Source organism: Spermophilus citellus, assembly GCF_964194105.1.
Source record: "Spermophilus citellus genome assembly, chromosome: 5".
NCBI lineage: Eukaryota > Metazoa > Chordata > Mammalia > Rodentia > Sciuridae > Spermophilus > Spermophilus citellus.
This window is the reverse complement of record NC_138186.1, coordinates 93,123,153-93,138,795: the sequence shown is the minus strand read 5'-3', so window position 1 is coordinate 93,138,795 and position 15,643 is coordinate 93,123,153. Positions and strand designations below refer to the sequence as shown.

The window sequence follows — 15,643 nt, the reverse complement described above, 5'->3', positions numbered from 1 at the left end:
AAAAAAATTAATTTAGTAAAATGGTATTGTTTTGCCATTTTTGCACATCTCTTTAATAAAGACTCAGCACAAGGCAACTACATCCTCATATCTATTTCCACATTCAGTCTATTACAATAGTCACGTCAGACAGTTGTTGGAAAATTCCACTGTTTGCAACACTTGTAAGAAAAATTCATCTTAGTATTTTTATGAAAACAGTTCTGACCTTACAATATTATTATAAAAATGATTTTGACCTCACAGGCCCCTGAAAGTATCTCTGGGATCCTTGGGAGTCTACTGTTCATGTTTGTAGAACCACTGCTTTAGATCTAAAAAAATTAAGCTTACCAGTTAATATATTAGCTTGTGTGTATGTGTGTGTTCACCACACACAACTATTATTTGTTGAGTGACTTCAAATGCCCACCTCCACCCTCCCCACATTACTTTTTTTTTTCTTTTTGTACAGGGGATTGAACTCAGAGGCACTCAACCACTGAGCCACATTCCAGCCCTATTTTATATTTTATTTAGAGACAGGATCTTACTGAGTTGCTTAGCGTTTTGTCATTGCTGAGGCTAGCTTTGTACTTGCTATCCTCCTGTCTCAGCCATCCAAGCCGCTGGGATTGCAGGCATGCACCACTGCACCTGGCCTCCACATTACTTTTTAAGTGATTCTGAGGCTTATAAAGGAATGTGATTCCTGCACCAGACTGCTCCACCACCCAGTTACTTAGCAAGTTGCTTAACTTCTCCAAACTTGAGTTTCCTTGTCTGTGGAATGGGGACTTCACACACAAACACACACACACACACACACACACACACACACACACACACAAATAAAATAATGAATAGAAAATGCTTGGCACAAAGTATTGCTCAGTACATATTGCTGTTGTTACTTTTTTAAATTATTGTGGTCATTTTTGCTATAGATTTTTTGGTCCTCAATTGTAAGAATACTAAAGGATATAGAAGAGTATCAAAATAGTCAATGATGGTAATATTCCTTAATAAAGCAAATGTAAATGTAAGTGCCTGTTCCACATATAAATACAACTCATATTCAGCACAGAGCGGGAATGGGGAACCATCTGGGAGATGGTACCTGAGTGGCTATGAAGCAACATCTATCACAGAGATGAGATTCCATTTCATGGAGACTGCTTCTTAGAGTTCCCAATATCTTATTTTTGTGCATGTGTTGCGGTGGAGGGTGTATTGTGGATTGAACCTAGGAGTAATCTACCACCAGTCTGGCCTGCTTCAATAGAATCACATGTGTTTTTTTTTTTTTAACTTTCTTGTCAAGTCTCCATTTCATATTTTGAAACAGGCTCTCCCTAAGTTGCTGAGGCCCACCTCAAACTTGTGATCCTTCTGCCAGCTTCCCCAAATCACAAGAATTATAGGCATGTGCCACCATGCCTGACCTAATGACACTTTTTAAGAACGTAAATGAAGATGCTAATAGATGCTTTTGGCCAGTGATAGAATCAAAGGTGTTTCTAAACTTCGTATATTGACTAATTGTTTTAATCAAGAGGAAATATTTGGTGATGAGTTAGACTGAAATGAAAGATGCCACTGAAGATAAAAATATTCAGAGTGGGGGCTGGGGTGGTGGCTCAGTGGTAGAGTGCTTTCCTTGCATATGTGAGGCACTGGGTTCGATTCTCAGCACCCCATATAAATAAATAAAATAAAGGTCCATTGACAACTAAAAAATATTTTTTAAAAAATATCCGGAAAAGGGCTGGGGATGTGACTCAAGCGGTAGCGTGCTCGCCTGGCATGCACGGGGCACTGGGTTAGATCCTCAGCACCACATAAAAATAAAAAAAAATTAAGATGTTGTGTGTGCCAAGAACTGAAAAATAAATATTGAAAAATTCTCTCTCTCTCTCTCTCTCTCAAAAAAAAAAAAAATATCCGGAATGAATGTAACAGTATGGTGCAGATTGTAGCCATAGGAGCTGAAGAAGGGAGATCATTTTGAGCAAGAATCTATGGTTACAAAAGACTGTTATATGGACCAGCACCAAGGTCCCAGACAGCAGGGGGCAGGGCTTGGAAAGGTTCCCCTTATTGGGGAGACAATCAACTTTTAACAATCATATTCTCTGTTGTTAAATCAGTCTTTAATACTAAGTTCATCTCCAGGCACCTAACATCTTTGTGCTTCATCTCTTTTTCAGTGTAGAAAACACCTTTGAGATAATTTAATAATCTTATGATTAATAATTTTATTTTCAAAACCTCAACAAGAAGTTAAATCTTATAGTCTCAAAAGCCCTATAAATATATCCTAAGGGAAGCTGGCATTACTTTTCAAATCATCTGTATTTTGGAATGTGGATTTCGGTAATATTGAAGAACAGGAGATGAAATTCTGACCATATTTCAGATGAAAATTTAGAACCAGATTTTTAAAATTCTTTTTCTTTCCTTAAGGAAAAAAAATTATGGTTTCAAAGCTAAGTTAAAAGGAGCATCTTATTTAAAGCGGAAAAGAAGGTGTAGCTGCTATTTTGTCAGAACAACATGTAGTTATAACCTTCTGGGTGTCTATTAACTAATGGCTTAGTTCCCTATAGAGTGAAGTAAGACAGAAGAGGCTGGACACCCAAGGAATTTTCAGGAAGCAGTTTTATTGACTGTAGGGTCCAAAGTGTGGCTTGTGCCTAAAATTTCCTCCTCTAGACAAAGAGTCTAGAAATTCTTTGAACTTTATACCCAATGGGAGGGCGAGGGGCTTGGAGGTTCACATGACAAGTGCTTTTTGTTCCAACTTCTTTTGTTCCAGGAAGAGGTTCCTTCACAAGTTGTTTTTTTCTGCAAACCTGACATTTACGAAAGGAGGAAACTACCAACTACGATGCTCTTCTGCGCAAGTTTTTGCTGATAGCTGATATCCTGTATCTGACAAGATGAGGAACTTATATATTACAAATATGGTGAGGGGTTCTGGGTGGGGGTCTCTGGCCTGCTTCAATAGAATCACATGTTTTTTATTTAACTTTCTCGTCATGATTTTCTTTATGTATAGACATTACAACCTTGGGACAAATATCCTACAGCATCTTTTAACATACACATCCAAGAGTGAATTCGTTATGTTTCTTTCTCAAGCCTAGTTTTGCCATCTTGATGAGTGTTCTATCTACCTGGTCTTCCAAGCCAAAAGTTTGGGTGGCATGACACCTTCAACTCTGGAACTTCGTTATGCTGATATTCTTAGTGTCTTTGTAGGGAGATTGTCTTGCCTCCTGCTTTCAGTGGCACAGAGTGTACTGACCATTGTACTTTGTTTTTTGCTTGTTTTGTTGTTTTTGTGGTGGATCAAACCCAGGGCCTCAGATCCTGGGAAGCTTCATTTCTTGCCATTGCTTACCACTAGGAGGCACCAACCTCCTTAGGATTGCTGCCCTCCACTCCCCAGATGCCTGGTTGATAGGCTAGCAAACTGCAACTCATCCCGCAGAACCTACGCTAGGTCTCACCTCCTCTAGGAAACCTTTCAGTTTTGTGTTTTGCTTGGTGATTTTCATTTCTTGCTTTTGTATTTTGATGCATAGTGGGATTCATATTTGTAAATACAAATAACATAATTTGGTCAATTTCATCTAGAAAACTTCTTTTCATCATACCTGCCTACCCTGATAGAGTTGATTCTTCTCAGTGTGCTCCTTCAGTGTGCTCCTTATACTTTAATTTTTCAGAGAGAGAGAGTCAGAGAAAGAAAAAGAGAGAGACTTCCTTACTAGATTGTGAATTATTTGAGGAAAGATAAATCTAGAACTTAATTCAATATCCTAAGTGCCTAAGACTGCACTCAGTAAATTTGTTGAGCCACATTGATTTAACATATATTATAGGAGGGGTTATGAATTAAGAACATATAATTTCCAGAAGATAATTAAAACTGAATTTTGTCATTAATTTTAAAAGGATCACATATATTTACGATTTTGTAAATTTGACTCATTTCTTATAGAAAAACAGTATTATTACAATGCTATTGCTAAAATGCATTTTCAGTTTATAAAAATACTGAAAAGAATGCCATCTGTATATTTGGTTGTAATACCACCACATTTAACCCAGAAGAAAATGACAAGCATCTTTAGGCCCAGAGGAAAGGTGCAAGAGGTGGGGGAATAATTGGTTTAGAAAAGTCAGCTGCTGTCAAACCTTGATAATCATCATAAGTACTTGGAGATCTTAATCAAATTGAAATTTCTGGACCCTACTCTTAGGGATTCCAGGGTAGGTCTCGGTTGGATCCTGAAACCTGGCTTTCTAAAATAATTCCCACGTGACTCCTATAAGCAGCCAAATTTGGAAGTCACTAGGCTGAGGGAAGCCACTGAAATATCATAAATTCAGGGCTCATAGTATGGAGCTTTACTTGAATGTTCTACATGACTCTAGCAAAGGAGAGACTTTCCAAACACTTCTGCATAGGAAAGCCACAGAGTACTTTGCTTCATCTAGCCTAAGAATTGAGACATCTAGTTACTAGTCATAAAAAGGTGGTCCCTATGACATTATGAAATGTTAAGTTTCCACCAAAAGTCAAGCTTTAATTTTGTAGTAGAAATGCTGCTACTTGTGGGTCAATGACAGCTCAGGACATCCGTTCAGGGAGCCACATCAGTCATGTACTAGTCGTGAAATGGCACAACTGCCCATTTGGTGGATACAATAGTGTCACTTATTTTCCCAGGCCACAAAGAAAGCCTTTTTAAAGTAAATGTTCCAAGTGCAGTGGCAGAATACTAAGTTCAGTTCCACCTCAAAAATAACGCACTTTTATTTTTAGGCAATTGCTTGATAAAGTAGTACTTTTGTTTGGCAATAGAATCTTGGCACCAAGCATATCCTGAGTTTTAAGAAAAAATAAATAAAAACAGCACTTTATAGGTATTGCGAAGAAAAAATGTTTTCTTTAAAGTTATGCCTTCTAAGATCATCAATTGCAAATTTCTTGAACAACTAATTCATTCAAAGTAATTTTAAGGAAAAAAGTGTCCTCCTAGACCTTCTTTCCAGTATACACTATTATATTCTTTTCTTCTATATCCTAAAATTTGTGTTCTTCTTCTTCTTCTTCTTTTTTTTTTTTTTTTAATCTGGAGTCTGGATCAGGAGAAGTAATTTAAATTCTAAGTAAAGCAAAAGTTTTTTTTAAAAAAAAACCAAAAAGCCTTGACTCCTCTCAGCAGGAAGGACAGGGCTGGTGAAGGAAAAATGCCTAGAACAGGAAGAGGCTTCCTTTCATTACCTTTCAGAATCTCAGGTACTCTAGGAATTGATTGCTCGGTAGGTCCCTGAATTGCTGAAATTGCCTCTTTGAAATAATAATTTCAAAGAATTCTTTGATGTACAAAAAATAAGTATAAAAATTGGCCAGATGTGGTGATATATGCTTGTAATTCCAGCTACTTCAGAGAATGAGGCACAAGGATTATTTGAGCCCTGGAGTTTGAGCCAGCCTGGGAGACCCAATTAAAAAAAAAAGAAGTAAAAATTTATGAACAACTCTGATCTTAGTTATTGCTATAGTCTGAATATGTCCTCCCAAAATTCCCGTGTTGAATTCTAATTCCCATCCTGATGATATAAGAGGTGGGACCTTAGGAAAGGATTTGGGTCATGAGGGCTTCACCCAGATAAAGGGGTCTGAGGGAACTCAAGCTGCTACCTTGCAAAGACACAGCAAGAAGTCACCATCTATGAAGAGGGGCCCACACCAGGCGTTGAATCTGCTGGTGCCTTCACCTTAGACTTCCCATCCTCGAGAACTGTGAGCAGTAAGTTTCTGTAGTTTATAAATTTCGAGCCTGATATTCTTTGTTAAAGCAGCCCAAATGACTAAGTTAGTCATATATACAGTTAAATCTTTTTCAAAATAAACTTTGTATTTAATTAGGTAGCACATCAGAAAGGAAAAATATGTTAAGTTACTTCTTCCCACACAAATCCATCTGACAAGAAAAAGAATTACCAAAGTGAAATGTTATTTATGTAAAGGAAAAAATCTCCATGATTTTAAATTACAGTTGTTTTGTAAAGTTATTTGAATTCAACCACTGATAAGATTCTCAAAGCAGTTAAGTCAGTAGAGCCTTTTGTGCACAGTAGGCGTATGTGAATATTTGTTTAGTGAAATAGATTTAGTTTAACCTTCTGTTTCAAATATAATAAATATTACAGGAAAACAATGTGAAGCAAGACCTTCTAGTTAATATCATACATAACAGTGGTCCCAAAGAGGTTATATAAAATACACAATCTTTTATTTTATTTTTATTTTTTTTTGGAAAAGAGAAGAGCATGTAAGAATCAACAAGATATCTGCAAATCAAATGAGTCAAATTTTATACACACACCCACATATATACACGAGTATGTGCATGTATATGTGTGTGTGTGTGTGTGTATGTGTGTGTGTGTGTTGCAGTACTAGGAATTATTGAACACAGGGGCACTCTACCACTACATTCCCAGCCCCTTTTATTTTTTGTTGCAACAAGTTCTCACTAAATTGCCGAGGCTGGCCTCAAACTTACAATCTTCTGGCCTCAGCCTCCAAAGTTGCTGGGATTACAGGCATGTGTCATTGTACCCATCTTAAAATTTACATTTTTGAAAGGTGTATTGAATGGTTATTTTAAGAAAATTACATGTATTCATATTTTAACCCTAATCACCTATTTTACTAAGCATGCTACATTATTCTGAATTTACTCAAACCTCAAAAATTATGTATGAAGAAGAATCAAAAATGAAGATTTTGTGTGCGTGTGTTTGCAAGTGTGTTAGTACGCAGAATTCACCTTGAAATAGTTTTGGTTGCAGTAATCACATAGCTGTGTCCCCCCAAAAAAAATCTGACCAAAACTTTTGAGTCGGTAACCCTGTTATCACTAGAAGCAATTACAAAATACAGTTCAGTGAGATATGCTTAGATTTAAATAGAATCATTTTTAATTAAATGAACTAATACTTTCTAAAACCCTGAAGTAAAACACATATACAGATACAGTAAGAGTAAAACTGATTTATTATAAATTTTTATTGAATTATTTTTAACAAACATTATAAAAGAATATGCATTTGTGTTGAATTTCAGCTACTTTGGGTATCGTTTACAAAAATCACTTATGATAACCTAATCAAATATTCCTTTGCATATTAATCAAAAGGATAGCCTCTCATTATTTTAGGGCATATCTTAAAAATTAATTAAAATGAATTTGTAGCCCAGGCAGAATTAGTGACACTGTGTGTCAAGAGAAAAGAGAACGTGACTCTAGAAATTGCCAGGAAAAACAGACCAAAAATCAGACCTGCATTTCCTAAATTTTTAAGGACACACTCAATTGTAAGTCATTAAAAGTCTTTAAGCATAATTCCCTGAACTAACCCTTTTTTACAGTCATTCATAGCCAAACAGTTGTTTGATGAATTCAAAAAAATATGTATTGTCCCAGGACAGCTGCTGGACTTAGCTGCTTATGCCACTTGATAATCAGAGTATGTGTACAGCCTTGGTCCCTAAAGAAGATAACTAGAAACTTTTTTAAAAAAATCCTATTTGTAAATTATATTCTTTTTAATAAAGGACATATCTAAAATTACTAGTCAGAAAACTCGCCAAAAGAGCACTTACGGTGCTATTAAGAAAGCTGAACTTGAAGCTGGTTGTATAGCTCTGTGTTGCAGCGCTTGCCTGGCATGTAAAAGGCCTTAGGCTCAACATCCAGCCTCACATCAAAAAGAAGAAAGCAAGCTGAACTTTGCCAAGAGGGAAAAGGATCTCTCTAGGAAAAGACTGCAGAATTCCTTGTCTTAAAAATATAGCACCTTATACACAGTAGGATTATAGCATAAAATGACATGGCTTTGGATACATGATTCATAACTTGTAAAAAGTTTTCCCTATGCATATATAAAAATTTCATATTTTGAGTATTAAAAAATTAAGATCTTAAAATGTCTCAGCTTTCCTATTTTTAAACTAGATTTATTTTATAAAACAAAGTATTTTCCCCATTTTAAATAGATACTGCAGTTGCTATTGTTTAAAGCTGTAGTTGATAGTTTATAAAACTTATTTCTTCTGATTTGTTATTCTAAAAACAAACAAACAAAAAACTAAACTTCTCAGACCCAACAGAAAAACAGTATAAATTCTGAGGGCAGGAGCTGAATGGATCCACCTCTGAGTAGCACAAATTGCAAATCTTCCTCTCTGTTCCTGATTTTCCTTGTGTTACCGCATACCTTTGTATATGCAGTTTCACATTTTGCACATAACTGGCATCCTATTGGGGCCCTAAGAATAAGTCCATTGAGAAATCACATTATTGTACAAGTTTGAAGTTTTAAAATGTCTAATTTCTAAGAAGGCACAAAGAAACAAAAATCTGTCCACAAATAAAACTTACCACCATGTAAAGAGTATATACTTGGCACTCAAGTGCCCCGCTAAAAATGTACTTATACATTTTTAAATGTATAAAAATCTCCTAAATTGTAAGAAAATAAATTTGTAAAAATGCTCAAATGCTATTGATAGATTCAAGTCCAAGCATATCCTATGAGGTGATCTCACTAACGAAAATCAGAATAGGTTTTCTTTGCGACTTAGATGATATATAACTTTGTATCAGCTTTGTCTTAGCCATAAGCACAATTGGCATCATTTCCGTGGATCCAGAGGCAAATCTGGGCATATTTGAGTGGTGTGATGCGCACAGCAACGTTATAGTCCTTCTGAACCCCATGGACATCCACCCACTGGTGGCCTGAATAGACCGCGATTATTTTGCGCTTCCAGTGCTTTTTGTCTGGCTCTTTGAGACGCAGATAGATCCCAGAGCCAGTGGAGCCCGACTCAGCATCGCAGTATTGATAGAGGAGATCACTGGATTCATCAGACACGCTACAAAACCGGTAGACCAACTGATCAGCCCTGTCGTTATCAAAGCCAGAGAAGTGGATCATTCCTCCAGGCATCTTCTTGATGGCCGGACTGACTCCTAGTTCCATGTACTTCTTCTTGTGAGCGCGCTTCAGCTCCAAGAGCGCATAGTCATAGTCCAAGGCCGCATCCCCACCTGCTCCTCTCGTCCAGCCTTTAGGAATGTAGGTATTCTTGACCCGCGTCCACTGGAAGGAAGGCTTTCCCTCCGCCACTCTCTGACCCCGACCCAACTCGACTCTCCCTCTTCTCGTGGGTCTCTCCTGCAGACTCACTTTGGTACCTTCCCTTTGGTCACTGGCCTCAGCTTCTCTCTTGCTCCTCTTAGAAACTCTGCGCTTCTTGCCTCCACCTTTCTTTCTCATCTTCAGCAATCCTACCCTTAGCTTTTTGCTACCTTTGACATAGTCCTTTCCGTCATGAACACAGTGCGCGGCTGTGAGGACATGATTAGGGGAAATGAGGATGCCACTGCATCCCGTGGAGAGTTTGACCGCAGTGTTGAAAGGAAAATTGGTTAAGAACTTTTTGTCCATGATGCTGAACCTGCTGTCGGTGCCATACACTTGTCTCTTTCTCCTAACAGCTGCTTCTTTTGGAGTGCTATTCTGAGTTGGCTCAAGGACCAAACCTTGAACTTTCACCCTGGTTAAGGTTCTAGTGCCATTCTCAAAGACAGTCTCATAGGAAAGAGAATCCTCCAATTCAGAAAGGCCAGGAGCCGGGAGTTCTTTCTGGCATTCGATGCCACACACTCTGTTTACCACCATACTGGCGTCTGCCTCGAATGTGGGGCTGCTGAGATAGAAAGTCCTTTCACCGACAACCCGGGGTATTTTTCTCAAGTGCCACATAAAATCTTGTTCCATTTCAGATCCATCAATGAGAGTCCACCCAGAGGTGAAAAATATCAACCAAAGTAGCATATTCTCCATTTTGTTCTTCAATTTTGTCCTTAAAAATGGAAAAAGAAAGAAATGTATAAACATACACTTGTTTTTTTTTTAAATATTTTTTCAGTTGTAGATGAGCACAATACCTTTATTTATTTCTCTTTATGTGGTGCTGAGGATCAAACCCACGGCCTCACCCATGTTAGGTAAGCATTGTGCCGCTGAGCCACAACCCCAGACCAACATACACTTATTCTTAAATGTTAGTCAAGGAAGTTTTTGATGTAAGACACAAATTTATCTTAAATTGGTTTTTCATTTAATATTTTATGACAACTGTTCATTCTGATGTGCTTAATATACCAAAGACTAAAAGTTTGGTATATAACAAGGACTGAAAGTCACCAATTACCCATACTGAGAAATACATAGAATCTCACTTTGTATATTGGAACACATGATATTAATGATCTATGGGGTAATAAATATATAAAAAGCATTCCTTGAAAAAATAGAGGCTGTATAAATCATGATTCTGTGGAACTGCTTCCCTAGTTAGGTATTCTTTTCTTTCTTTCTTTCTTTCTTTCTTTCTTTCTTTCTTTCTTTCTTTCTTTCTTTTCTTTTCTTTTCTTTTTAATACTATTATCTTAGTCTTATAACTTTTTAGCTAGTTAGGGATTAGAAAGGCAGTTTGTGATTATCGAGTGATAATTGACAAGATGATATTTTACTATGCAAATCATTGTACTAGAATATGGATATCAAATATAGAATCCCCCATATTCTTTAACATATAAAACATGTGTCCTTCAACATAGTTCTGTAGCCAGACTTTTCAGAATGGCCTATCAGAGTCCAGTTGTATCAAGTGTAATTTCATTTGTTGGTTAAGTATGTCATAGTGGTTTTTCAGTCTATTATGTTAATCAAAGATCATGGCCAATACTTTTGAAATTTTCAATCCCTTCAGTCACTTTCAAGCCATACTTGGCACAAAGCGATGAATAGATAGGTATATTTCCCACTACGTGTATGCTCAGCTAAATATCCTTCCAGCAGTTGAGAACAGTGATTGAGAGCCCAATTTTTTTTTAACATTTTTTAGTAGTAGATGAACACAATATCCCTGTTTTATTTATTTATTTATTTTTATGTGGTGCTGAGGATCGAACCCAGTGCCTCACACATGCAAGGCAAGTGCTCAACCACTGACCTACAAGCCCAGCCAGAGAACCCAATCTTGATTTCTCAACCAAAGGATATGTTAGACCAGTGATTCTCAGATTACAGTCCAAGAATCAGCAACATAAGCATCACTTGGGAACTTATTCTCAATTCTCAGAGCCCACCCAAACCTACTATTAGGAGCTCTCCTAGCAGAGAAGAGGGCGGGTTTCCTAGCTATATTTCATCTACACTTCCAGATGATTCTGAAACTCAGTAAAGTGTGAGAATTACGCTGCAGCCAAGGCCCGGGTGCAGGAGCTTGGCTCTACCAGAAGGCAATGTTTCCAGGGATGATTGTTTAACTGGGCTTCAAATAACATCTGTTTTATCTTTGTGTACAAAATAAGTTTACACTGACTCTGCTCTTTTCTGTGTTGGCAACTGCTAATATGCAATGGCTCAGAACTCGATAAAAGAACAAACAGAACTTAGGTTTATATAAGTGGTTGAACATGTCTGAAAAAAATAAATCCAGTAGGCTTGTACGCAATGCCTTCAACATCCAATGTTAGGCTTCATGCAATGGCATTGGTTTGCCAGCCCTGTTGAGAGCTCCACTTCAATTCACTGCAGGAAAAAAGCCATGCCCACATCTATCTTTGGGCAGAGGAAGGGCAGTGCCTTGTAACATGACCTCAAATCACAATAATAAGAGGACATGGCTTTAGTTAGCCTGTCTAATTTGGTCTGTGATTTAAAATTGGACAAGTGTTTAAGGACACTTTCTTTTGGAAAAATCTAAGTTTGCCTTGTGGTAGAATGTCAGTGTAAACGATAGCTCTTACTGATGGAGCAGTCCACAGTTCAGTGGATCCATCTACAGATGCTCATCATCTGAAAAGCACCAACTCCCTGACCTAAAGGCACATGATCCTTTTGTAACAACTTAAGTATTTTGAAAACTCTAATATTCCCTTGACTTCCCCCACCTTCTCCTCTTTCCTGTCTTCTATTATAATTGTGACTTTACTGTCAGTTTCCAGGTGGCTTGAATTTAGGGTTTCAAATTCCAATTTTGGTTAATGAAAGTGAGATCGTAGTCATTTCTCTCCACCATGAGTCAGTGTACACAGAGTTGATTATGGGTTAGATCCTGGAGCCAAAAGGACTGGAAGGGGATTAGGGAGAAATAAGGCTGTCTGCTTATGTAGTCATAGGAACTTTTAATGATGGCATAAATGTACTTCCACATTTGTACCTACTCTATTAATAGACACAGCCACACATAAGTACAAGAGATGATTTATTGCTATTTTTCTGTTGTTTGTTTATGATTTCTTATAAACGTGGAATACTGGTAGTGTTTAGAATACTCGTGTATCTATACCATCATAATGGTTACAAGTGCAGATCAAAGACTAAGATCAAAGAATGACTTGGGCACAGTTCCCATCTTTCTACTTACTGGGTATTTGAATGTAAGCAGTTCATTAACTCACTAGGTTTCACTTTCCTCATCTGCAAAGTGGGATAATAATAATGTGATTTATAGATTTAAATGAGGTAATATCTGTAAAAAAATTGTCACTAAGCCCACAGCATAGTAAGCAGTCAAATTACTATACATCAACAAACATGTTATTTTATAAATATTATGCTTTAGTGGGTGAACTTATATCACTTTAAAACTGGTTCATGAGCCAACATTAGAGAATATATAGTTTCAAAAAAGGCAGTCTTACAGTTAAATATTTTTATTTAACTATCTTGAATTTTTATTTCAAGATAGTTTCCAATTCACTCTCAAATGCCCTTCTTCTTTATTCTGTTTTGTGTGTTCAAGGACAGCTTCACTTTAGAGACTTCTCAAATGAATGCCTTCCTAATTACTCATTTCCCTGAATATCTGCGGCTTTGCACTATATTTTTCTCATCACCATTAAACTTAAGTGTGGTTAAATACACTTAAGTGAGTAAACACAGCCACAAAACACTTGAATTGCATTCCCAGGTTCTCATTTATAGCCTGGAACTACATTAGGAATTCTGGAACTTCATCAGGTCCTCAGCCTAAAAAAGAAACCAAGTCAATGTCAAAATAATTTCTCTAAGACAGCAATCTACAGTGAAAGAAAAACCTAACTTTGTGAGCAGGTATATGTAGAGTATAAAGAATTTGACTACAATATAACATAATCATACTCTATAGCTCAGTTTCCCTCTTTCTCTCCTTGAGAAGTTTATAGTTTATAGGTAGAGCAGGCAGATCAATGAAAGATTAGATAGATGGTTGCTCACTATACTAAATATTTCAAATTAATTATTTGTCCTAAATATAAACAAATATGAAGATGCTGACTTTACCACCAGAGGACCTGCACTGAACTGCATTTACTAGCGGAAAGATTCATGCTTACCTAAACCTTTCTTTTCACCTGGTCCCTCCATAATGTGCAGTGAGGTAGTTGTCCATACTCATGTAATAGTATTCTGACAAAAGACACAATTTTGCATTAACCATCAAACATTTTCTGGAGGATTGGTGTGGGTCAGGCACTATTCAGCCAGATCAATGACCCTGTAGGGCCCACACCAACTTCTAATGTGTATGTTAGGACACACCAGTCATGGCATAACCACTTTTTTGGCTGTCCTTTATTTAGCCATTCATGATACCAATCAACTGTCCCTCCCAACACCCCTGCCTGCATTTACCCACATACCTAAATGTGAAAACATGTGCTCATCTCCTCCTCTACTTTCATCTTCCACCTGTTCAGTAAGGACTCTCACACAACAGGGAAACCTCGTGGTCTGACCCAGATATTATAAATAACTGTAGGCAGAAATGATGCCTTAGGCAAAGTGCTACAAGCTGGAGAGGAGTCACAGTAAACAAGCATAAAGGAAGCATTAAAGACATGGGTTATGTTTTGGAAAACACTTGTGAAAATTTCACAGTCACTACTGAGCCTTAAAGAAGAATGAAATTATAGCATTTACAGATAAATGGATGGAGTTGGATAATATGATTGCTAAGTGAAGTAAGCCAATCCCTCAAAACCAAAGGCCAAATGTTTTCTCTGATAAGTGGATACTGATCCATAATGGGTGGGGGGCAAGGGAAGAATGGAAGAACTTGGGATGGAGCAGAAGGAAGAGTGGGGAGGGGGAATGTGTGTGTGGGGAAGATGGTAGAATGAGATGGACATTATTACCCCCAAGAATAATGTGACTCTACATTATGTACAACCGAGAAATGAAAAGTTGTGCTCCATTTGTGTAAAAAAAATAAATTTTAAAAAACTTCATAGTCACTTTCAGTTTGGGAGAGCAGTTGCAGAAAAAAATAGATAATTTATAAAGTTTAATTCCTGAGTTACCATATCCCTTACTGAATGTTAGTCACTGGCAGGAGCAATATTTAAGCAAAAAAGTATGTGGTACTATACTGATGAGAAAATAGCATTGTCAGTGACATAACAAATATGGAGAATAAGAACAGGGGTATTTGGATGATTGTGAAGCCAGTAGACTTTAAAACCAAATCAGCTTGCCACTTACTAGCAGTGTGACTTTGTCAAAGGTGCCTAATCTATCCAAAGATTATTTTCCACATCTGTTAAACAGGCACAATATTTTAGAGTACTTTGAGGAGAAACTGATTTTATTTCAGAAAGTCTCAGGATTAGAAAAGGCCATAATAAATCATCTAGTTTAGCCCTATATTTTAAGGGCTTTTTTTTTTCATCTCAAAAACTAATATATAGGTCACCATGCCCAGAGCACAGTAAGGACTCAACAAAAGGCAGCAATAATGGTGTTGGTGATGATGATCCAACACCAGGAGTGGAAACCTAAGGCATAAATCCAGGCGTAGTGTTGTGTGACTGTAGTCCCAACTACTCAGGAGGCTGATGCAAGAGGATCCCTTGCATCCCTTGCCAGTCTGGGCAACATAATGAAGTCCTGACTCTTAACTAAAAAACAAACCATTTAGGTAGATAGTGATAAGGCATGTCATGCATCTCTAACTGCTGTGTGTGTGTGTGTATATATATATATATATATATATATATCAGTGTAGTATGCAAATAATGGCCTCCGAAGTCATCCACTCCTCATCCCCCAAACCTGTGGATGTGTTCCTCCCTGTGAAAGAGCTGATGCAAATATGAGTAAGTTAAAGATTCTGAGATCTGGGGACTATCCTGGATTATCCAGGTGAGTCTTATACAATCATGTGGGCCCTTATTAAGTGGGTCAAAATAAGACTAAATTGTAAATAAGCACAGGTCCAAAGATGCAGCCTCATGACTCACAGAATGCCAATGGCTTCTCCAAGCTGCCGAAGGTAAGGAAACAGATTCTCTCCTAGAACTTCCAGAAGAAGCTGTCCTGCTGATCTTCTTCAAACTTCCAACCGTCAGATAAGTAAGATAATCAATTTGTGTTGTTTTAAGTCATTAAAGTTTTGGTAACTACTCACAGAAGCAATAGGAAATTAGAACATTTATTAAGGTAAGAATCTAGTTTCTAAAATCATCTGCCCTAGATGTTTAAAAATAATGAAATACTAGGAAGTGATATGAAGTAG

At 37.2% G+C, this 15,643-nt stretch overlaps 1 protein-coding gene across 10 annotated transcripts in view; it reads right to left on the bottom strand.

Annotated features, from left to right (window-relative positions):
* Positions 1–7,074: 7,074 nt before the first annotated feature.
* PRSS35 (serine protease 35) overlaps positions 7,075–15,643 on the bottom strand; it is a 78,610-nt gene continuing 70,041 nt past the window's right edge. For 7 of the 10 annotated variants that reach the window (XM_081294890.1, XM_081294896.1, XM_081294889.1 and 4 more), the window contains one exon: positions 7,075–9,937. In XM_081294890.1, the coding sequence (XP_081151016.1) occupies positions 8,680–9,937 (1,258 nt within the window). In that variant the 3' untranslated portion in view covers positions 7,075–8,679. Of the gene's footprint in view, positions 9,938–12,511; positions 12,614–13,463; positions 13,537–15,643 lie in introns of those variants that run through there. The other 3 variants (XM_081294894.1, XM_081294895.1, XM_081294887.1) reach the window with 2 other exon arrangements.